This window comes from Gymnoscopelus microlampas, assembly GCF_963454915.1.
Source record: "Gymnoscopelus microlampas genome assembly, chromosome: 4".
In the NCBI taxonomy this organism is placed as follows: Eukaryota; Metazoa; Chordata; class Actinopteri; order Myctophiformes; family Myctophidae; genus Gymnoscopelus; species Gymnoscopelus microlampas.
In genome coordinates this window covers 22,492,374-22,515,842 of record NC_139941.1, presented here as the reverse complement: position 1 = coordinate 22,515,842, position 23,469 = coordinate 22,492,374, and the positions used below count along the sequence as shown (strand labels likewise).

At 41.1% G+C, this 23,469-nt stretch overlaps 4 protein-coding genes across 6 annotated transcripts in view; 1 reads left to right on the top strand and 3 right to left on the bottom strand.

Moving 5' to 3' along the window:
- Nucleotides 1-2,946: 2,946 nt before the first annotated feature.
- LOC311043768 (chronophin-like) lies at nt 2,947-4,368 on the top strand (the record flags this gene model as incomplete). The annotated part of the gene is made up of 2 exons (XM_084055129.1): nt 2,947-3,541; nt 4,034-4,368. The coding sequence occupies 2 exons, from the start codon at nt 2,947-2,949 to the stop codon at nt 4,366-4,368; spliced, it is 930 nt and encodes a 309-aa protein (XP_083911255.1).
- A 1,581-nt stretch (nt 4,369-5,949) lies between these two features.
- On the bottom strand, nt 5,950-9,470 carry kgd4 (alpha-ketoglutarate dehydrogenase subunit 4). Of its 2 annotated transcripts, none has more exons than XM_084054322.1 (5): nt 9,447-9,470; nt 8,775-8,878; nt 7,976-8,039; nt 6,892-7,100; nt 5,950-6,643 (listed from the first exon to the last, which is right to left on the bottom strand). In XM_084054322.1, the coding sequence occupies exons 2-5, from the start codon at nt 8,829-8,831 to the stop codon at nt 6,626-6,628; spliced, it is 348 nt and encodes a 115-aa protein (XP_083910448.1). In that variant the 5' UTR covers nt 8,832-8,878; nt 9,447-9,470; the 3' UTR covers nt 5,950-6,625. The 2 variants fall into 2 exon arrangements, with proteins under 2 accessions (XP_083910448.1, XP_083910447.1); XM_084054321.1 differs by lacking the exon at nt 9,447-9,470 and adding an exon at nt 9,146-9,366.
- A 1,327-nt stretch (nt 9,471-10,797) lies between these two features.
- Nucleotides 10,798-17,175, bottom strand: LOC311043335 (betaine--homocysteine S-methyltransferase 1-like). Its single transcript, XM_084054535.1, has 8 exons — nt 17,115-17,175; nt 16,034-16,166; nt 14,732-14,844; nt 14,052-14,243; nt 13,607-13,754; nt 12,944-13,126; nt 11,667-11,895; nt 10,798-11,523 (listed from the first exon to the last, which is right to left on the bottom strand). Exons 1-8 carry the CDS (start codon nt 17,130-17,132, stop codon nt 11,349-11,351), a joined length of 1,191 nt encoding a protein of 396 aa, XP_083910661.1. The 5' UTR covers nt 17,133-17,175; the 3' UTR covers nt 10,798-11,348.
- A 766-nt stretch (nt 17,176-17,941) lies between these two features.
- The window catches only part of LOC311043334 (betaine--homocysteine S-methyltransferase 1-like), a 23,647-nt gene continuing 18,119 nt past the window's right edge, over nt 17,942-23,469 (bottom strand). The window contains exons 1-8 of one of the 2 annotated variants that reach the window (XM_084054533.1): nt 22,558-22,633; nt 21,193-21,325; nt 20,961-21,073; nt 20,420-20,611; nt 19,824-19,971; nt 19,229-19,411; nt 18,825-19,056; nt 17,942-18,279 (exon numbers count right to left, since the gene is read on the bottom strand). In XM_084054533.1, coding sequence (XP_083910659.1) covers nt 18,102-18,279; nt 18,825-19,056; nt 19,229-19,411; nt 19,824-19,971; nt 20,420-20,611; nt 20,961-21,073; nt 21,193-21,325; nt 22,558-22,575 — 1,197 coding nt within the window. In that variant the 5' untranslated portion in view covers nt 22,576-22,633 and the 3' untranslated portion in view covers nt 17,942-18,101. Of the gene's footprint in view, nt 18,280-18,824; nt 19,057-19,228; nt 19,412-19,823; nt 19,972-20,419; nt 20,612-20,960; nt 21,074-21,192; nt 21,326-22,557; nt 22,634-23,469 lie in introns of those variants that run through there. The other variant, XM_084054534.1, reaches the window with a different exon arrangement.

Genomic DNA, 23,469 nt, shown 5'->3' with positions numbered 1-23,469 from the left:
TACGATGAATCACACATAATAACGTATTTAAATTTTGTATTGCGTTAAAATACGCCATGGACGACCTAAATAAAAAAATAATCAACTGTAATGCGACAAGCAGTGCCACCTGCTGACAATATTTTGTTAGTGCAGTATTCAGCGACACACCAACTGGATGGCCCCGACATCTGGGCACCTCGATGTAAAATTGGCTATTTTGTCCAAAATGTAAAAAAAAAAAATGAAATTTAAATATGGTTTTAAGTAATGTAAAGTGTACATGATGTGAACATGCACGGTACATCATTATCAGACTTAAATAGAAGGATTTTATCCTTCTATTTAACTTCTTGTTTATGCCCCAAAATGACTTGATATACAGGTTTTGTAGCAATTTGTAGCAATTGTAGAAATATTAGACCTAAATTTTCGAATGTTTAAGCATGTTCTAATCATGTATTAGTTAACTCAATTAAAATATATTTTCAAAATATCCATTTATTTTAACATTTTGGGGGAAAAAATCCAATTTAACTTTAATTTAGAGATCCACTCTTCCTTGGTGGTACCCACCTATCCTGTTACCCTTCCGGACCCTCATGCTATGCCCTATTTATCGCTCATGGTTTTGCCACAAAACACAGGCCTATACATAATATAAATGGTAAATTTAAGAATAATCCATGACATTAATCACAATAGACCCGGTCCCAACGCATTCCCCTTGTAGGCAGCTAATCCAGTCAATTTGTAATCTCTTAAAACAGATTCAGCTAATTTTGTTGTTCTTCTTTCTTTTTTACTGAATGAGTTCCCAGATTGGTCAATACAGTGTGTGGTTTGACCCATGCACGGAAACTGCAGTAGGCCACTAGGCCTAATCATTCCAGGTTTTATGTGACCTCCAGGGACAACCAAATATCATATTAAAACGATAGGCTACCATATAGGCCTACTTAGAAGATAAATGTAAATTCAGGGGTCAACATTTGTGTATCTCTGTTTCTCTGTTTATGTCTATCTATACCTTGGTTTTCTACGCCTAGGGTATTCTCATACAACCATCAGATATCATCTGTTCTCAATGGACATGTACACTTTGGGAGCCCTCTTACTCCAAAAGTACCTTTTTTGGAATCCAAACAAAGTCAATGAGGTAATAAACTATTTATTATGATGGAATATTCTGCATTGACTTATATTTTTTCCCATGAAAACCATGATGTATATATGTGCACACACTCACAGATTGAAACCTTAAATGCAATCCTTAAACCTTAAACCTTAATCTTCACTCCCTGTCCTCATCCAAAGTTTGTGTCTTCCACAGTATAAATATAGTTGATTTTTTTTAATGTATCTTGATTTACATTCTCAGTCTCATTTGAAGCATTACATATCCAACAATCAGGCTAATCATTTTGTAATTAAATAGTTATTTTTGCCCATGCAGTTTGCCCACCACAGAACTTCAGTTAAAGTTTAGATTAGGCTACTGCTGATAAGATCATTGAGAAACTCACTGTGGTCTTCCCATAAGACAATAAACATCACAGGAGTCAATATCATCTTCACATATTTTACTGGAGTGTGATTCGGGAATAGTAAAAGATAAGTCATTATATTGCAAAATATGTTGGGTATAGGGAGTGTCTGTTTCTTCCCTGTTTGTAAGGTTTGTACACACACAGACCAGAAATCTTGCATATAGTCGAGCAAGCACCATGTAATCCCCCACACAAATGTAAACATTTAGATAATAATTCACATGTGGTAGATAGGCTAACTGAGGCATGTGTTTGTGTGTGTTGTAAAGACCCATTTTGTAATTGTATGTTATGATTGTATGACCTCATTTTTATGTTGTGTATGTTTTATGTCATTTATCTGTCCTATAGTTCTTATGGTGTCTGTCCAGTAAAAAGGTAGGGAAAACAACTTTATGTTCAAACAAGGTCTAAGGCTGAGCATAAATAAAAACTTCTGGAAACATCAGTATGCTTCATCATTATCTGGCTTGGGTTTGCTACAGTAAGAATGAAACACAGGACATGAGAGGCTGCCAAGAGCAAGTGTCAAGAGAATGGATCATTCATTTCTGAATCAGCTGTGTGGAGTGATATCTTGTAGGGGGAGTAGACTGATGTGACCCTTTTTGAATCCTGTCAGGTTGTGTTCCCACATTATTATTGACTGACACCGATCACTCAAATGAGCTGGATGACTGACATACAACAGGAAGTGATGCCCTTAAGCCTTAATTCACTCAAGGCCTCACTCGTGGATAGATGAGATAAGATCCCTACCCCTATGTCTAGTCTGTAGCACCATGGACAGCGACGCAGTCTCAAAATGCACGCCATTGATGTAACAATAGCCTATTCTTCTTGCATTCAATGTGGTACTCTAGTCTTGTCTATAGAGAGAAAAACTATCCCAACTTCATATCATTTCAATACTATGGCATTATTGGCAATCGTGGACTTTTGCATTACATAAAATAGAGAAAATATGCCCAGGCCAGGGGAAATGTTTTCAGACATCAGGCCAGCTTTTTTACAATTTTATTGCAGTCTAGGCCTAATCAGAAGCTAATTAATAGGCGACATCGTTTGGGGTAGGATATATATAGCCTTGTCTTTCCTGTTCAGTAGGCTGCATTCAATTGACAGCTACTGTCACAGTTCGTGGAGCTCAGAGCATTGTTGGTTGCGTTCCTCTTGATTGGTTAGAGCACTACACATACACAACAATGTCATTGGTCACCATTGCCTAAATGGGTGTGGCTAAAACGTCAACTCTTATGTAGTCCGTGTGTCATCCATCATCAAACCAAGGACTACATTGTGATATTATTTTGACATTGAATTGCATGTTGCTGTCTCTTGTGTTAAACTGACAGCATGTGCATGTTTTCAGAAAGGCAGACGGTCAACAGGTGACGAAGCCCTACGGCTCAACGAGATGGCGCGTGTCTTTGGCTTCAAAGGATGTCGGAAAATTCGAGGCTCTCAGATTAGATATTTGCTGGAGACAAAAAATGTTTTCCTTTTCGACTGTGACGGGGTAATATGGGACGGAGAACATGCAATAACGGGCGCGCCCAAGGTTGTCAATTCATTGATTAGGCACGGGAAAAATGTATTTTTTGTCACTAATAATCCCACTAAGCCACGGGAGAATTATGTTCACAAATTCTACCGACTGGGATTCACTGATGTCATGCAAGAGCAGATCTTCAGCTCCTCTTATTGCTCGGCACTTTATCTAAGAGACGTGGCCAAGGTGCAAGGCCATGTGTTCGCTATCGGTTGCGAGGGTCTCCTCAAAGAGCTGCGGGACGCGGGGGTCGCTCTGACAGATGAAATGGACTCTTACGACACCATTGACAAGTGCACGTTAACGCCTGGTGTAAAGGCAGTCATAGTTGGATACGATGATAAATTGACTTTTCTCAAATTAGCCAAAGCATCGTGCTATTTGAAGGATCCAAATTGTTTATTTCTGGCCACCGACAGTGACCCATGGCACCCACTGAGAGATGGAAGAATACTACCTGGTATGACGATCTCTCTCTCTCTCTCTCTCTCTCTCTCTCTCTCTTTCTGCCCCCCCCCCCCCCCCCACCCCAGTTTAGTCAAAAGTAACTATATTCAATGTTTTGTTATATTGCACATTTTGATACACAAAGGCTGTGTACTGTACTGTGTATGCTGCCCTATACAAATAAAGAAAATGGGTTTGTTTGGGGCATAGTTATGAATGGTGATTCAAGATGAATTAATTATTCATCTGTGATAGATCATTTTAATCGTTTGACACACGCACACACACACACACACACACACACACACACACACACACACACACACCCACACACACACACACACACACACACACACACACACACACACACACACACACACACACACACACACACACACACTCACACTACAAAAGTGTAAACATTAGACTTCTTAAATGACCTGCAGGAAAGACAGCTTCAAGCTATTAACCCCACTGCCTGCCTCCCTCCTCTCCTGCCTGACAGGTTGTGGAAGCCTCGCTGCAGCCTTGGAGGTGGCTACTGGCCGCAAGGCCACAGTGATTGGCAAACCCAGCCGCTTCATGTTTGAGTGCATCTCCAGTCAGTTCAAAGGGGTTGACCCAGCCCAATGCCTGATGGTGGGGGACCGTCTGGAGACTGACATGCTGTTTGGAGCTAACTGTGGCCTGGACACCATGCTCACGCTCACAGGTGTGTCTCAGATGAAGGAAGCTCAGGGTTACAAGGACAGCCAGCACTCCACCAACCAGAGCTTTGTACCTGACTATGTGGTAGACACCATTGCTGACTTCTTACCTGCTTTTGAGGACATGGACTAGCTGAGGAATCAATGAGTTCACTTGTTTGTTGTTTAGAATGGGTGCAGTATAGTCCGACAGCGCATTCCTCCGACAACGCAGCGCTCCGACGTTTCCAATACTAAACCCCGGATGCCACATAGTCGGAGAAAAGGTCTGTCGGATTAACGCATGCCTCCCGTTTAGAATATACAATCCTGAGTGTTAATACGGGTCCATATGGTTACATTTGCACACTCAGAGTTGCATTGACGATTTTACTGTGTAAATGGATTTCTGTCCTTTCAAGGGCAATGGTTCGTACTGTATTTGCAAAAGCACAATCTCATCAGTGGCTAATAGATACTAGAACTCCCTATGATGTTGCACTGGCTCTGTGAACAAATGCGAGCGATATAGACAAATCATTTACATTTACCATGATATTTTTGACCAAATACCTCAATATCGATATTGTGAAAATACTGTGACAATAGCTACTTAGTGCTCAATAGTGCTCTCATAGAAAATTAACACAATCATCAGTAATGCCTATAAGTACACACAGAAAAATAAAGGTGCTAACTTGAACCAAAACTGGTTCTCCAGAGAGGTTCTTTAAAGAACTATCCCATCCTTTTTCCCCTCTACACTAAATTAATGAATGATTGAATGCTAGTAAACATTTCTGGTTCCACAAAGAACTTAAGTTTGACCAAAAACAGTTTCTGTAGAACCACAAGGAACATGAAGAACCATTCACTAAATAAAATGGTTCTTACGTAGGAGATGGTTCTTTGTGGAACCATATAGCCCTTTAAAGAACCATGCCATTTTACATTATAACAATATTCAAAATCCCTGACGATCTTGTCACAATATCGATATAATACAAATAAATTGCCTATCCCTAGAATAGATGTTTGGTATTACTATGTTAGATCTTGAGAAAAGGAGACTGTTTAACAGAATACCATGCACAATGCAAAACATTACAAACATTCCAGTGTTCTATCGATACATGGGACATTCTTTGTAACTAGTATTTTTTTTTCAAATGTTTTTATACACTTAAATGTTTTGAGAGGTCATGTTATCTATTGTGTAAGTAGCCTATATATTAACTGGGTATTCACTGTTCCCCATTGCCAAATTCCAGGAAAGTATTGATTCATGATGTAGAATTGTTTACACTCATGTGGTTGAGTAGATGTAATATTCTAGTCACAAAAAAAAAGCAAATGTAAAATTTTGAAAAATTATTTACCAATCTATTATCCCGTGTGTATTTTCTCTCTGGCCTGTCTGTGGTGTCTATAATGCAGTGTAACTAGTGAGAAATACTCTTCTTGGTACTGGAAATTGAACTCTCTGGTCAGAATTTGTTGGACAAAAATTGCACTGTTGTGAAACCTCTGTTAATGTTTAACTAGAATACCAGCAATTTATAGTTGCATAAAAATACATACCGTATTTTACAGTCTACCAAGTCTTTAATCTCGAGAGTAATTGGCAAATTCACTGCAAATTACTTTAAGAATGTGGAGTCGTGCTAGTTGCTACCAGCAAAACACATGGTATGAAGGTCCCCATCAGTTATGACAAAGGAAACAAAATACCACGGCGAGTTACAATGATCTTTTAATCATTCAAAGCCAACAGATCACAAACTCAATCCCATTCCACAAAGTCATCTACTGTAACCTGCTGTTCAGCATCCCTGAAAGCCTGTTCAATACCATACTCCAAAACACAGAGGTGTTCATTTATTGCTCTGGGAGGCCCAAAGGAAAGACACTTTTCAGAAAGTTACTTCCATCTTCCATGAACAGTAGCCTGGTCCTTCTATCTGGGTATGGTGACGTCACAGGTCAAATACAAAAATTGTGCGCAAGAAAGAAAACAAAAAGCAGCTTCTGTTGCAGAGACCAACGTAGTACTGTGCTGGTATAATGTTTGCAAATAAATGCTCAAGGATTGAAACGAAACACATCTGAAATGGATGGCTGCCGATCCAATCGATAATATTCAGTTATTGTGACAGCTTTGTTGTCTAAAGAAAACGCACAAAGCTTATAGAATGGCAATTGAAGTTAAGATACAATACAATTAAGCAAGCAGAATATCTACATAGTAGTATTTAAAAATAAACTTCATATGTACATTTACAAGTATACTTTATTATGCATGACATCTGATGTGGGCATGGTAGCAGGTCCTCTTGTACTGAGGAATAAAATAAAGACAGACTGATTTCAACAGATAAGGACTTTGGTTGTGTTTTCTGGGTCACCATATGTCACTCAGGTCCACCACGCTATGGGAAAGAAAGAAAAAATCATAGATAAAAACAAAAGACATGGGAAAAAAAACTGCTTAGCCTTAGATGTGGGTCCAAAATATCAATCAGGAAAACAATTTCTTAAGTTTCTATACAATGCTTTGTCACAGATTCAAAAAATATGAATATGAAATTGGAGTAGATAGAATACAATATTATATCCATGGCACCAGTACAGCAACAGTGGGCATGTCTGGACTTGAGATATTTCAGTGGTCCCTCACCTGAATGTACTCCATCTCCTCCACCGTCATCAATGTCCTCCTGTATCTCTGAGGGAGCATCTGAATAGAGGCCAAGGAGTCTGGTGTGCCAGGAAGCCGAGTCATAGGTGCTGGTGGTCTCGATAATGGAGGTGCCACAGCGGCTGGAGGGGGACTAGGAGAACTCTGTGATGGGAAGTTGACTGCTAATATTTTTAACGCCTCTAGGGCTGAAATAGAAGAAAAACACTATAAATAAATAAGAATAATAATTGATATACATTTATGTAAAAAAGAAAAAGTAACCGGTACTGACCAATACATTTACTTGAGTACTGTACTTTTTTGAGTATCTACACTTATTTGAGTATTTTTATTTTTGCATATTTACGACTTTCACTCCACTTAGACAAAATTTGGCAAAGGTACATTATTAATTAACCACTTAGGGTGCAGTCACACCAACTAAGCCAATGCTTTTCAATGGGAACGGAGCGGTTTGTGGCCATTCGTGGATTTCCACAAAAAAAACGCTCCGTTCCCATTGAAAGTATTGTCAGAATCTACCGCATCAGCAGAATTAAAGTTCGGTGTGACTGCACCTTTAAGCTCCAATTCAAAATACTAGAATGGCACCAGTCTACGATGTAAGTCGGGAACAATGGGAATGCAAAATGCATGCCCCACCCGGTTATGCAATATTTAGGCATAAATAAGCTTTGAGCTTATGCCTTTTCCATGAACCAGAAAGAAATATTGGATTACAGTGTGTTATGTTTTGCGATACTGTTGATGTGGATCGAAATAAACTAAACCTGGTGTACCAGTTGGCAGAGTACCTGTTCTACCCGTGTCTGTTCATATCGGTTGGTCGTTCATAAGATACGTGAACTACAGGAGTACTTGCTTTTAAAAATGCTAAAGTATTCCAAATTACAAAGTAAATTTTGTAAAGTACAATTTATTGGACAGAGCAACTTTCACTTGTAGTTGAGTAATAATTGACCAGGATTATTCATACTTTGACTCAAGTACTGGGGTTGAGAGTACTTTGTCCACCACAGGTACTCACGGTGTAGATTCACACAATGTTAGACATACTCACCATTTGGTTTTGGGACGCCGTTTCTACTGGGAAATTTAATCATAGGGGTATGAGGCCGTATAGCCTGAAACAACAAAAGTGACATATACAGCACAAAGAATATTTGTATGAATAATAACAAAAGATAAAAGGTTCTTTTGCTAGACAACAACGTGTGTCAAGCTTGTATATCTTGGCTCATGGGTAACAGAATATCAGGAGTAAAAGGAATGTTTACACTCGCTAGAATCTATCTATTTTTAGTGAAGTTGGAACTTAAGTTATGCCCTACACCTATGGTTCCCCCAGAGGACTTGGTGGTGAGGGGGGTCCCAGGGCTTCCCCAGTCAAATGAGTAGCTTAACTATAATTAATCAGGAGGGGCCATAATAACTTTAAATGAGGGTCCATCGCCTAATGAAAGTCAATTTGGTGCTCCATGACATGAACACATTTAGAAAAGCCCTGATACACACCTGCCCTAAACAACGTTAGCGTCTACTCAGTCAACAAGTTGACAGTGTAACTTGCAACCCTAAAGCAATGGACAAGAATGAATCAGTTAGCATTGGTTTTAAGTTGTTAAAGTCTTAGGTCTCGACAAGAAATGCAAACAATTGACGTCAATTATATGTAGACCAACAAGGACATCAGCAAGGGTATATTACCGACATAAAACGAGGCTTTGTGTTAAGTAGGTTAAAACACCAGCCGTACCTAGCAGTAAGATATACAACATAACATAACCATCTTTAAGGCAGTCAAATTAGCACAAAACACAGGGTTTGTAATGCAGTAAAGGGCCAGTCAACACCCCTACCTGAACTGCTGCTCGACCGACGGGAGCTGCCATTTTGGAACTGACTTTGCTCCCCATGACGACCTCGCAGGGTTTACATCCGGGTCACAATGACACTGCACTTCCTAAACACACCACACAGAGGCGCTGTCGTCATTCTAAAAGATCCATACCATAACATATAGAATACCGTTTTGCGGCATGGGCAACATCCTAGTCAAAAGATGCTGATGTTGTGCTATAACGTTGCAATATCATAAAACAAACAGGTGCCATAACAAGGCTAGGAAATTAATGTCAGAACAGATTTGACATTAGACGGTATGAATCCATAGTTTTAAAAAGTTGAAGCTTTTAAAACAAATATGCAATGCCAAATAGGGGCTTATTACCTTTCTGACAATATTCTCAGCCAGCTGATGATCTATTATTTCCCCCCCAAAAAGTGTCCTGTCAGGTCAAATGTTCAGGCCATACTGCCGTTATATGGGTATGTTTCCAGAGGATTTCTAAGAATAGAACAATAAAACCCCGCAAATGAACAAAATCCCTGTATAAAGATCAAAGAACGGTTATCAGATCCGTTATATGCTTGTCATGATATCACACAAAGCTGTAATTTTCTAGAACATGGTATATTTGGTTACAGGATATGTCAATGACAAACAGAGCAAGCAAAGGCGAATAACCTACCTGCTATCTTTCATTTCTACTCGGATACAACGAGGGGGGTTGGAAAAGGATAACCTGGTCACGTGGCTAGTACCAACCAACCAACGGAGGATTGGAAGTAAACAGAGATCATACAAATGAGAGTATATACATACATGTTTTTCTGTAGTAGTCTTGTAGCATCCTCTGTCTAAATGTTGCCTTGTGCGTTACGGTAATGACCCTGATCTTAGCTTCTTTATGCTCTTTGCTGCTCTTCGCTTTCTAAAACGGTTAGCTTACCGCAATACTGCCATCTGCGGTATTTATAACGCATTGCAATAGTCCCCCCCCCCCTACCTTTCTAACATGTATTCTAATTTCTTAGTTACTACAGGCAAAACATAGCCTACAGTCAAATCTATTACAACATGGTCTAAAGAAAACTTTAGACTATAAAGCAGAGGTCTTCAACGTTTTTCAGGCCATGGACCCCCTTAGCTGAGAGAGAGATGAAGCATGGACCCCCACATACGGTAACCCCCACATACAGCACTAATAGACAGCACTATCATCATTAGGGTTGTGTAAAGTAATGTCTTTTGTCTGTTTACACATTATCTTTTCTATTAATATGTTGAACTCCCTCTACTACACCAAAAATAGCCAATCTACAAGCTTACGCTGCGATGCGTGTGAGCTTGTAGATCGGCTTTTTTTGGCGAATGTTCCCGCCAGAATAGGGATGCTAGGGAAGTTCCTGTCAAAGATTTGGCGGCCCCCCTGTACTATCTCTGAGGATCCCCAAGGGGTCCCGGACCCCCTGTTGATGACCCCTGCTCTAAAGCTTCAAGAAATAGCTTTCGTCATTGATTTCTTGCCAATCCTATTGTAGGCTACATTGTCGAGTGATTAATCATGCATTATGCAGTTCTGTGACCCCTGAAGCACTCTCTATTCTCCAATGATACAGAAATATCTTCAAACATGAATATTTGATTTCATATATAGCCCACTTCCACCAACTAGGGCTGATCTGTACATGGTAAAAGTTTGGTTTTGCACCATAATATGTGGGCATTAACTGTTAACATAAACTTAAAAATATCTACATTGAGGAGATGGTTTTGTCTGTTGTGGTGTTAAACTAATCAGCTTTTCTCAACCTGAACCAGGGCAGTCAAGTTGAGGCCCACATACAATTTTACATGACAAAAGTTTTAAATGGAGCCATTTTAACGCCATTTTGATAAGGTTTCCTAAGTTTTATTCACCAGGTTTTTGTGGGAAACTGGGAATACATATCTTGCCAGTACACAGTAAAGTCCTCAGTGTTCATTTAACTCTGAGAGTGTACAAGTGGAACCACACAAACCACAATGGAAACAAGCCCCTAGGGATTTTTGTGTGTGTCATTTTAGCATCATTGTAAAAATCGTACCACTGTACTATTTGCAAACTGTTAATAAAGTATTAAAATCAATCAAAACCACATTTGGTATTGGAGGATTGCTCCGAAATGTGAACACCTCTGCAGTTCTCCCCAGGCCATTATTCAGACATCATTTCATTGTAGTACGGCATGCAGGCAACCACAACACATCACAATAATCAACTTGTTGAAATATGTGTTTTTTATAAATCCATATTTTATTAAACAAAATTATGAGTGAAAAAGGTCCCACTTATCCATGGACCTAACTTGAGAAGTTGAGATATACACATCACATAGAACTGATTTTCACAATAACCATGTTTGTATGAAGTAATAGGATTTGTACAGAAAATGTTCCCGCTTAAGTTTCAAATGAGGACCCTGGCTCCTGTGTTAGGCAGGAATGCGGATATTCGCTAAACATCAGAGTCAGTGGAGGGGATGAAATTGTAGATGCTTAAGGTCAGATTGCACTTTGTAGGCACAATACAGCGTACAGATGCTGGTGTCTAGTGTGCTGCCTTATCAAAGAGCTGGTTGAGTTGGTCCTTGGTGGTGGCCTCTTTCTGCTGCATGAGGTCAGCGTGGCCCTTGGTAACACCCCAGGCATCTGGAGTGGCCAAGGACGGACACAGGGGACGACCAGATGCTGGCTTCAGGTTCTCCCAGTAGTCGCGGCGGGCTCTGAAGGGAAAGGAAGGGTACTTATAATACCAGGTAGTATTCCTACATTTTTTTAATGGTATTCAAGTAATCACGATAGAAAAACTTGTGTTATATTGGTTTAGTTTATGTATTTTAAGCTAAGATTTTTTTTTTAGTCTCACCTGGCTCTGACCCAGGGCTTGGTGTGCATCTCCAGACCGGCACCCCAGCTGCCGTGCTTCTCTGTGGCTGCAGGGAGGATGCCTCTCTCAGTGGTCAGCTCTTCTGCCAAGGCCCTGATGTGGTAGGGTTCAAAACCACAGCAGCCACCGATGTAGCGGATGCCCACATTGTAGGCCTCCCTGGCGTACTTGTGCATGTCCCAACGGGTCAGGATCCTAGGCTCCAGGCCTGAGAGAAGACCGGTGTCATTCTTAGTTTCATTTCATACAAGAATCACAGTATGTTTCATGGGCACAACCCACATACTCAATTGCACTACAAGTGCATGTTCCTTACAAATAGGGCACCATTTAAAGGTAAATAAACAGGCGTTTCCAACTGTATAAAGGTTATTGCCAAGGAGTATTGTTACAGAGAACACATATTTCCAAACGTTTTTGTGTTATGTTTATATGGCACATACTTATAGATCATTTCAATGATACACAGAGGCTTATAGTTCATGCTTGGTTTTATCTCTTCTCACCTTGACTACTTTAATTCCGTTTACCTGTTGCAATCTAAAAGACCTGGATCTGCTCCAGTATGTTCAGAACATAGTGGCAAGGCTTTTAACTAGAACTAAGAAAGAGCATCACGTCACCCTTGTTTTAGCTGCTCTTCATTGGCTACCTGTTTTTTTATTGACTACTTTTCAGTCTTTCATGACTTGCCCTCGAGTTATACAAGTTATATGAGCCAGCACGCAGCCTGAGGTCCTCATGCAGGAACCTCACTGCCCGTTTATGTGTCTCAAGACCAGAGGTGATGTCAGGCCTCGGCAGCTTTTAGAATGACATGCCTGAGGAACTCAGGTTCACAGAATAAGTAACATCTTCTTAAAACTCACTTCTATCATAAGGCCTTTTTATAATCTGCACTGCAGCCTTTTATTTATTTGAATTACTTTATTCTAAATGCATTGACTTTTATTTTACTCAGTGCCTCATCCATTTGCACTATTCATTCATTTGTTGCATTGTTATAGATTGTTATAGCTGAAAATGTTTATTTATCTACTTACTACAACTGTATTACTGTATAGTGTTAGATTAACCGCATGGCTAAGTATGAATACTACTATAACTGTATTAAGTATTCCCAAAGGAGGGCTCTGGCAACCCCCAGATTGATATGCATTAGAGGCCATAGACCCCCATGTGATACAAGTTTTATCTCTAGGACCCCGATCTACACTGTAAAATCCTCAGTGTTTATAATGAGCAGTGTGCATTACCGAAGGGGAACTCTGGCAGGTCGATGAAGCCCTGGCAGTTGCAGTCGGGGGTGTGGAAGGCCAGAGGCTGACACATGTAGTGAGCCTTCAACCCAGCCTTCTCCACTCCCTCCTTCATCATCTTTGTTGCCTGCACACAAGTCATGGGGTCGAAGTGGCAGTTGATTCCTACAATATCGGCACCTAAAGGGGGTCAAGGAACCGTGTTATAATGTTGCTACAGATGCCAACCAGAATACCAACAGAACAGTCAGCAGAAAATGTATGCCTTGGGTATAGCAGCTCACAAGTGCTTAAGTAAATGAATGTATAGACTTTTACTCACTTACCTGATACATATTATACTGTATTATGATCAGTGTGTTGTTAACACTGAGGCAACTGCCCTCAGGCAATTGAGTTTATGAATTGAATGTGTTTTTATATGCAGACATAGCACACATCCCCCATTCAGAAGTCAGAAATCTTAGACACAAGATGTCAATGAACAGTGTCTCTGAGGACAAATTATAAGACTGAGATAAATGTTTATTTTCCAACTGGCAGGTTCAGTTTCTAGCCAAGAGGCTTGGTTCCAAGGCATAACATTAACTATAGTACTGCATGTGATTTAGAAATGAAGATGAGATGAATGTTTAGTCTTTAGTGTGACACTGCACCTACCAGCTTTGACCAGCCTGACGGCACACTCTCCAGGTGAGACTCCATGCATGTCTCCTTCTGGTCCAATGCACAGATTAGCAGCCACTGGCTTCCCCGTCTCCTTCAGTACCTCCACGGCCCACACAGCCTCCTCCACATGTTCAAAGTACTGCAGGGCAGACACATTGACATACAGTCAAGACATATTTCAAAAGTAAAAATGGACAGAGACTCTATGGATTTTGCCTTGCACTTATACATGGCTATATATCTCAAATTGTTTTGATTTGTGGGCAAAGCAGTCATAACCTGGCAGCAAGAAGACCTCAAATTAATCCACTTCTCATTAAGTGCCTGAGCTTTTTAGTTGCCTCATAGTACCTTTGTCTCAATGTTTGTCTTGTGCCTCCCTCCCAAAGGTTACCTTGGCTAAAAAAATATAAATATTCTATCACAAACACATTACCTCAGCAATCAGGAAATCCACATTCTTCTTGACAAACACATCCAGCTGTTTCTTGAAGATGGCCTTCACCTCAGTCTCACTCTTACAGCTTAGGTAGGAGGGAGTCTGGGAAACTCCACCAGCCACCAGGGCACCTCCTTCATTGGCTACCTCCCTCGCCAGGTCACAGGCTGCCTCATTAATCTGGGCACCCTGGAGAGAAACGTTAAGTTTGAATGAGACGAGCAAACAGCAGTGATGAAACCTGATGATGTCACCCTGCACGCAAATTAAGACATTTCAGACAATAGAGCAAGAGTTTTACCAAGTTATGGATTGTGGTTTTATGAAGTTTACTTCAAGAAGCAGGACAATTGGTTCATAAGGACAGGTGATTTGGGAGTTATAAAACCTTGCTAAGAAGAAATTCTATAGTCTTGGGTGGGTCATTGCGGATCCAACTGGCACTCGATTTATTAGCCTATGGAACATCCTCTAATCAACCTGTACTCATACCATAACTGTCTGCATGAAACGTTCTGTAATATGGGTATCTACTGTAGTACTTGAGTGCGCAATTATGTTTTCCACTATTCTTACCGGTATCATGTATCCGGAATTCAGCACCTCCCGATAAATGAATGCGTTACCTTCTATCTCACACTCATGTGGACAAGGTGTAAATATTCCTTTGAACTTACTGTGAAGCCAAGGGCGTTGCCCCTGTTCTCCAGTTTGTCATCACTGGCATAAAATGTGAAGGTCTGCATAACGTCTGCGCCTGCTCTCAGGAACTCCCTGTGCAGCTGTCGCACTGAAAATCACAGAAGGCAACCAGATTCTTCAGTGGCACTTTGTTAATCAAGACCCGAGGGTCAGCCAGAAAGGTCATACTTACACCATCTAGTTGATGGTAGTAGTATATACACATACATGAAATACATTTCATTGCTATTTTAACTTGATTTTCAGGGGTCAGCTGTACTGAATACTTAAGGAGCTGTAGTAAAGTCCATATCTGTGAGAATGCACCTTCGTAAAGTAATGTGAAGGTACAGGCATTTGTCCTCCTCAATAGTTAATCTTATTGAGAAGAAATGGGGTTACATTGGGTACACAAATGATGACTTCATGGTTGAACCAGTCCCAAAAAAAACAATGTATGGAGAATCTGCAGGCTAGCCTTTATACAGAATGTCTATACATGTGCATGCTCTTCTGTGTGTGCGTGCACACATTTAAGTGTGTTCCTTGTCTGAATATATGTGTGTAAAGATGTGTATGTGTTGGGTCTATTGGGTCATTCACATGAATGTGAATGAGCGTGCATGAATGGGCCCCAGTGTGCATGTATGTATGTGCGTTCTCCCTGTCTAAATGTGTGTGTGCTATGTGTATGTGCTTGGTGTGGTTGAGTGTGTGTGTGTGTGTGTGTGTGTGTGTGTGTGTGTGTGTGTGTGTGTGTGTGTGTGTGTGTGTGTGTGTGTGTGTGTGTGTGTGTGTGTGTGTGTGTGTGTGTGTGTGTGTGTGTGTGTGTGTGGGTGTGTGTGTGTGTGTGTGTGTGTGTGTGTGTGTGTGTGTGTGTGTGTGTGTGTGTGTGTGTGTGGACATGCCAGGGGTGCACGAGTTGTTCGATTTGTGTGTATGTGTACCAGTAATGCATTGTCAATGGTAAAGGATAGGTGCCACGTTTCGTTCCTAAAGGTCAGCTGAGGTCAGTAACCATCTGTGAAACCCCCCAAAAACTGTTGATCAGAGTCTAACTGTGAGGCTGTTTTCAGCGTGTTAGGTTACCTCAGGAACTCAGGATCGAGGTCTTGGGCATTAGTATGAAGCTCTTGGCCTCTATGTCTGTTGGCCAATGTAGTATACTGTGTGTCTGTAATAAGTATGTATATATGCAACATGTATGTGTGTGCGATATGTCGTATATAATATATACAACAGAGCCTTTATGGATTTATGAAGACAAGTCAAACTAGTTAAAATATCAGTGCCCCAACCTGCTTCTGGGTGTTCTGCAGCCGCTTCGGGGGTCCAGGGGCCAGCTTTCACATAACCTCTCTTCTCCAGGGCAAACACAAAGCCTCCATCTCCAATGACAATCTCACCAGCATTAAGACGCTCCAAGACTCCCTGCAATGATTATGATTTTACATAGGCTTAATTACTGGTAGGCCAGCAAAGTAATCACAAAATAACTTAAAACTCCAGTCATGCAATAAATGTGCTTACAATTTTAGTCTATCCTTTCACACTATAGGTCTACAGTACTTCAGTACATCAGTGGTAAGATTCCAATATTTAAAACGGTCAAAGGGGGGGAAAAAATCCTAATAATAGGGTAGGTCAAAAATCATGCTCATCCAGTATAGGTACAATATTCCGTGGCTTGAAACATGTGGTGTTAATAGTTTTACAAATTGTTCTCATAATAATAATATAATAATATAATATAATAATAATATAATAATAATCCCGCAAGAACAAGGTGTAACTCCAAGTTTAAAAAGGGGTCACCAGAAAAGCTACACCTAAAGATGTTAATTTATGACCACTGTCCAAAAGGCTAGCACTGGTCATGTCCATGGATTGGATGTCAAAACTTTTTGCACCTACAAGTTCTGCAGCACATTGGTCGTCACTTGTCATTGTGAAGTGGGAAGACAAATTTCCCAAATTTCTATTGTAAACCACTTTTTTAAAAACAGTTTTTAAGCTTTCCTTAAAGTATATCATTGATGGCATATGTGTATCTGAAATTATATAGAATGAAAAGAAAAAAAGAAAAACCTGGGGACTAAAACAACTAAAAGCAATCACCACCACCACTACACACATGGCACTGGAAACAGTTAATAGGCTTAATATATTTGCCCCCCAAAAAAATATGGAAAATAAAGGAAGCCATTAGAGACAATAATAGATACATTTAAAAAAAAAGTTGACTACTAGAATAAATCAAATTGGTGCACACACTGTTGCTCAAGAAAATAAACATATGACCTTGGTACTAATGCTGATTTTTATACAAACATTTGTCTGAAAGAGACTAAGACAGTCCAACATGTGGTCCATATGTACCTTTCCTGAGGGTGCCATAATTCCTCCTGACTTGTGAGGTCCTGATTGCTGAGTCTTTGAGAGGCTGGAGCGAACATCAGTGAGTGGGGAGGGCCTCTATATATCCCACTGAGGTAGGGGAGGGGTCACCCGAGCCCCCGCTCTGATTGGCACAAAGCAGGTTTCACAACAGTAATGTTTACTCCTCACCCTCCCACTCAGCCACTCTGCACTGAATGAGAGTATTGTAAGTGTTACTAGTTTAGCCTGGGTTATGGTTGTTATTGGTGTGCTGCTTGGCAGTCTTCCTGGTGCTCCTGAACAGACACATTATGGATAAAAGAATGCTATGACATCCAAATCACAAATTACAGTATACAAAATTACATCTTTTTCAATGAATTGAATACACAGGACCCCGATGGAAACAAACCATAGTGCTTTCTTAAGGTTTTATTTGTTTTAGCATGCTTTTGTATTGAACTGTACTTCCTGTGCTTTTTTGCAAACTGTTTAAGTATTCAATCAATCAATCATGTAACTATTGCGCGCACGCGTGCACGCACGCGCACAGGCACACGCACATGCACACGCACACGCACACGCACACACACACACACACACACACACACACACACACACACACACACACACGTATATATTATCGTTGTTGTGACATGAGATAAAATGGACATATAGATTAAAGACACTGTCAGCTGATATGCTGTTTGTGTAGTTTGTGTTGTGTATAATGCTGAAGAGCAATTAGTCAAATGACTAATTCACTCCACATTGAAAACACGAGGCAGTAGAATGAGGCTTCAAACTCAATTTATTATTTTGGGGCCAAGACAGACATGCTCCACCCTAAGAGCAGAACTAGCTGCTACAAGTGCTTATTGTTTACAAACTGAATTGGGAAAGACCCATCGCCGCATCCTTCTTCTGTCCCTTTCGCCTCCTCTTTTCTGTCTCCACATCAAGATTGGCACTCTCTCTCTCTCTCTTTCACTTTTTCTGGGACTTGTCTACCACATGCTTCATTTCCTGGGCGCTTGTGGCCTCCTTGTGCTGCAGCAGGTCGGCGTGGCCCTTGGTCACGCCCCAGCCCGCTGGGGAGGACAGAGACGAGCACAGGGGACGACCAGACGCAGGCAGGATCTGCTCCCAGTAATCACGGCGGGCCCTTGGAGACAAAGCCAGATAGTCATATAAAGAGAAATGCAGGCGCCAAGTGTCGAGTCAGGTCAAGTCAAACTTCAGACGTGTTGATGTGAAACACACATAAACACATGATATGTGTGTTTCACATCAACACGTCATAACACATACACCATTTTAGACCACTCACTGATTTATGAAAATAGACATGATCCAAGAATTCAAATGATGGCTCTGATACACCTCATTGTTAATTCAACTCTGAAAAGTTAAATTAACAATCAACCTTGGCGTGTGTATCATAGCATGTGGATTGGAGAATGGGGAGTCGGTTGGATCAGCACCAGCGGTTGTCCAGAAATGTCTAAAAATCCACACATCTCTGTGTCTGTCTGTGTTTGCAATTTATTTTAATATTTTACTCACGCCTCATAAAAATGGGTCTGCAACTGCAAACCCAAAAATGGGTCACGACCGATTGTTTGGGAAACACTAGTACTATTACATTTCACACTTCATTGTCTTCTTTGTGCGCTTCATTATAATTCTACTCTTTCTGCCTGTCCTCACCTGGCTCTGACCCAGGGCTTGGTGTGCATCTCCAGACCGGACCCCCAGCTGCCATGCTTCTCTGAACCCGCTGGCAGGATGCCTCCTCTCTCAGAGGACAGCTCTTCACACACAGCCCTGATGTGGTAGGGCTCAAAACCACAGCAGCCACCGATGAAGCGGATGCCCACATTGTAGGCCTCCCTGGCGTACTTGTGCATGTCCCAGCGGGTCAGGATCCTAGGCTCCAGCGCTGAGCATTGGAGTAGGACAATAGGAACATTTGTGAAATTTCATCTATAGACCTTTTTCACAGAAGCCATAGTGACATGAAATAGTGCGCTAAATACAGGTGTTACCAATGATACCAATTAAGGTTTTGATTGATTGAGTCCAATAAATATTGAATGAGCAGTGTGCATTACCGAAGGGGAACTCTGGCAGGTCGATGAAGCCCTGGCAGTTGCAGTCCGGGGTGTGATAGGCCAGAGGCTGACACATGTAGTGAGCCTTCAACCCAGCCTTCTCCACTCCCTCCTTCATCATCTTCACAGCCTGCACACAGGTCATGGGGTCGAAGTGGCAGTTGACTCCCACAATCGTGGCACCTAAAGAGGTCAAGACAATAAGGCCGCACTTTATTAGCAATTCATTCAAATTCAGATGTTTCTCTGCATGTGCGAAACACAGGCAACTTAACCACTTTAAACCTGATATCCCTGCCTATTATCAACACACATTTTCTTCTCCACAAATCTTTAAAAATGTTCAAGAATTTATCAAAAATAGCAAAAACAGCTGATGTGATATGTTGTGAGCTTGTATATCGCCTACATTTAGTGTCGTACAAAGTATAAAATAGGGCGTAAGTGGTTAATGTAATATAGCTGCATTCAAATACTGTGATGTGAAGGTGAGACAACTACTGTATGTCACTCTTTCAATTACTCGACTGTTGGACAAGAGGTGGACTCTGATTTGAAGTGAAGGCGAATAATCCAGACTAAAGGAAGTACACACCAGCTTTGACCAGCCTGACAGCACAGTCCCCAGGTGAGACCCCGTGCATGTCACCCTCTGGTCCAATGCACATGCAAGCAGCTACAGCCTTCCCGGTGGCCTTCAACACCTGCACGGCCCACTCTGCTTCCTCCACATGCTCAAAGTACTGCAAAGGCAGAGATGATGTTATCAACACTTTTTATCAACACATTTTACGTTTTTTTTTTTTTTTTGGCATGTGGTACAGTCAGACATTAAGGCTAAAGGATAACACAAAAACGTCCTGGGGATTTTCCATTTCCATTGTGGTCCTATGTATTCAATTCATCAACAAAGCATACAAAAAAATACATTGTAGATACATTGTAAAATACATGCAGATACACAATAGTATATATTGTATATATACTGTCAGGCAGAAACCTTGTATCTCCATAATTCAACTTTTTATATTTGTACGTCGTACAAGAGTGTCACACAAAAGGAGAGAAAATAGCAGATAATAGTGAAAGTGGTTAAGTTTTAACACAATATATATATTTTTTCATATCCTGAAAAGTAACACATTTGGACAAGGTTTGTGCCCAACAGCAATGAATATGGTGCAAGTCAACCTCAGCAATCAGGAAGTCCACGTTCTTCTTGACGAACACGTCCAGCTGTTTCTTGAAGATGGCCTTCACCTCAGTCTCGCTCTTACAGCTCAGGTAGGAGGGGGTCTGGCAAACTCCACCGGCCACCAAAGCATCTCCCTCATTTGCTACCTCTCTTGCTAGGTTACACGCTGCCTCGTTGATCTGGGCTCCCTGCAGACACATTAATGTGCATCGCAGTGAGAATCAAAGGCTTAAAAACAGAGAGTGGGAAAAAGTGGCGGCAGAGATCGATCTAAATACAGCAGAATGGAAGTAACACAAATCGTACATCATGTTAACCATCATGCAACACTGATCTTTTGTATTGGGGTAGGGTCATATTGTTAATGTATGGATCAGGTGAGGTGCATTGTGACCTTATTGGTCTTATTGGTTTTGAAAATGTTTGAAAATGTTTAAAAGCCGGCTGCATAATTGCCAATAAATACGTTGTCAAAAAAGTTAAATAATGGCTGATATATCGGCCTGAGCGACATATCGGCCTGGCCCTCATACTCACAGTGAGACTCAGGCTCTGACCCCTGTTCTCCAGCTTATCATCACTGGCATAGAATGTGAACGTCTGCATGACGTTAGCGCCCGCCCTCAGGAACTCTCTGTGCAGCTGGCGCACTGATGGATACACACAGGTTAGTTAGGTGAATAGGGAAATGTTGTCATTGGCATTTCTTTGATTCAAAAATAGGTAAAATAGCAGATCTACAAGCTGTGAGCTTGTCGATTTTTTTTACCAGCATCAGGGTGCGTGGCGGCAGCCTCAGGAGTCCATGGCCCAGCCTTCACGTACCCCCTCTTCTCAAGAGCGAACACAAAACCTCCATCACCAATGACCACCTCACCAGCGTTCAGCCGCTCAAGGATACCCTATCGAACACAGACCAAATCACAGACTCATTCACATGGCAGCCATTTTGCTCTTACATCATATTAGGGTGGGGGATCCATTGTGGGCTCTTTGACGAGCCCCCAATGTAACCACCAGGACTTCTTTCACTTATTCTGCACTTTGATGGGTACGTTAGCCCTGTTACAGCTTTCTATAAAGGATGCAGCCATGTGCAAACAATCCATCATATGAGAAAAAAGGAGCACAAGGGAATGAAGTTATTGCAACACAGATAGGTACTCAGATGTCAATAGTATGTGTGATGAAAAGTTGTGTGCTCATATTACTTGTGTGTGTGTGTGTGTGTGTGTGTGTGTGTGTGTGTGTGTGTGTGTGTGTGTGTGTGTGTGTGTGTGTGTGTGTGTGTGTGTGTGTGTGAGCGTGCACGCGTGTGTGTGTGTGTGTGTGCGTGCGTGGGCGCGTGCATGTGTGTGCAAGCGTCCATCTAAGGTCAGGGATACAAAGATAAGAGAACTGGATTAGATGTTTTAAAACCGAGATTCTCCTGCAGCCGCTGCTCTAGTCTGGTTGTTTTACATAACAACATTTCCCTGACACACCAGTCCATTGACCACTGGTATTCATTAAACTATATCATGATATGGACTTGGAAAAAATTACCCATTTTACAAGCCTGAGAGAGAAACCTAGAAAATTACATCACTTTTCTATGCAGAATTACCACCATTTCCATTTACACAAACACTGCCTTTATGCACATTATGTTACACACTACAAATTATAAATATAGTATATCTACTTAAGTCTGATAGTTGTAGGGCTGTAGGCTACTAGTACTAGTCTCTAGTTCGGTCCTGAATCTGTCATTTCTCCGAAGTTGCCCACTGCAGCTTTAAGAGATTTAATGTACATTTTTGTACACATTTTGTCTACTGCATACTGCAACCTAATACAGGTGGTTTACACATACTTCTGACTTCAGTCCGCTTTTTCAGTGTAAGTTAAATATAGTAAATGTTTCAGATCAAAAGATTGACTTCTAGTAAGATGTACAGTATCTACATATTTGCAATTTACTTAAAATATCTTGGAAAAGCAATTATGTGGTTACGGTCTTGGGCTTGGCCTCGATCTTGAATTGGTCCCCCCACCTTACATCTCATCTCAGTCTTCACTTGGTCTCACTTTTAGGTGGTCTCAAATACAGGCCTAGATAGTTGTGCAATGTCATAAAGAAAGGCCAGTTTACCTTCTTGCTAGGTGCCATGTCTCGTTCCCACAGTCAGTTGTAGCGTTAAGCACTTGTTAACAACCAGCTCTGCTCGTGCCCAGAGTGATGAGATACATCGCAGACCAATTTTATATTCACTGGATGAAAATGGGAGGATCTGATATCTGTTACTGATTGGCACATATCTATTTGGTCTATTGTGAAACGCTACGCATTCTGGCTCAGTATCAAACAATGACAACCTCGGAGTTAACCACATGAACCCTAGCGTCCCTATTCTGGGCATGGTATAATAGGCGAACATTAGGTAGAAAAATAGAAGATCTGCAAGCTCCCAACACGTTGCGTTGTGGCATGTGTAGATCTGCTATTTTTGGTGAAGATATTTGGTGTACAGGGAAAAAGAGGGGAGCCTAGAATAGATCCCTGGGTGACTCTGGTCAACTATAAGTATGTAGGTATGACAACGTATAGGCTACAACAGGTCTAAATGGGTTATAAATTGATAATACTACAGTACCTATTGCGGGTAAGAGAGACTTGTGAGGTTAATTAGGGTTAAAAGGGGCACACTGTGTGTGATTATGTAATGTACAGTGTGTCTGCTGAACGATTACTTTATGAAGCGAGACAAAAAGTATATTTAGTTTAATACAACTTTACTAAACTAAACTAATGTCTAGCTAGCAAATCGGTTTTTAAAGGCTTGGGCTGAAGTGGAGTGCAGTAGATGGAGGAAAACACCACGGCCATGCCATAACATACTTAACCCATTAAAACCGGGAAAGCACAGCACCACTTCACACCGCCCTGCGAGCTTGTACATCTGCTATTTTTGAACATTTTTGAACAATCTTGAAAGTGTCAACACAAATCTTCTCTTCTGGGGGTCCCTGGCACAAAACATTTTCAGATGGGGGTGTCCGAGGC

Coding starts and splice junctions, on each gene's coding strand:
- kgd4 (XM_084054322.1), bottom strand. CDS start 8,831: ATGGGGAGCAAAGTCAGTTCCAAAATGGCAGCTCCCGTCGGTCGAGCA. Junction 8,040..8,774: donor TCGGTCGAGCAGCAGTTCAG/GTAGGGGTGTTG, acceptor TTGTTGTTTCAG/GCTATACGGCCTCATACCCC. Junction 7,101..7,975: donor CGGCGTCCCAAAACCAAATG/GTGAGTATGTCT, acceptor CTTCTATTTCAG/CCCTAGAGGCGTTAAAAATA.
- LOC311043335 (XM_084054535.1), bottom strand. Junction 14,845..16,033: donor TGCAGAACACCCAGAAGCAG/GTTGGGGCACTG, acceptor TGTGATTTTCAG/TGCGACAGCTGCACAGGGAG. Junction 11,524..11,666: donor AAGCCCTGGGTCAGAGCCAG/GTGAGACTAAAA, acceptor CTTTCCCTTCAG/AGCCCGCCGCGACTACTGGG.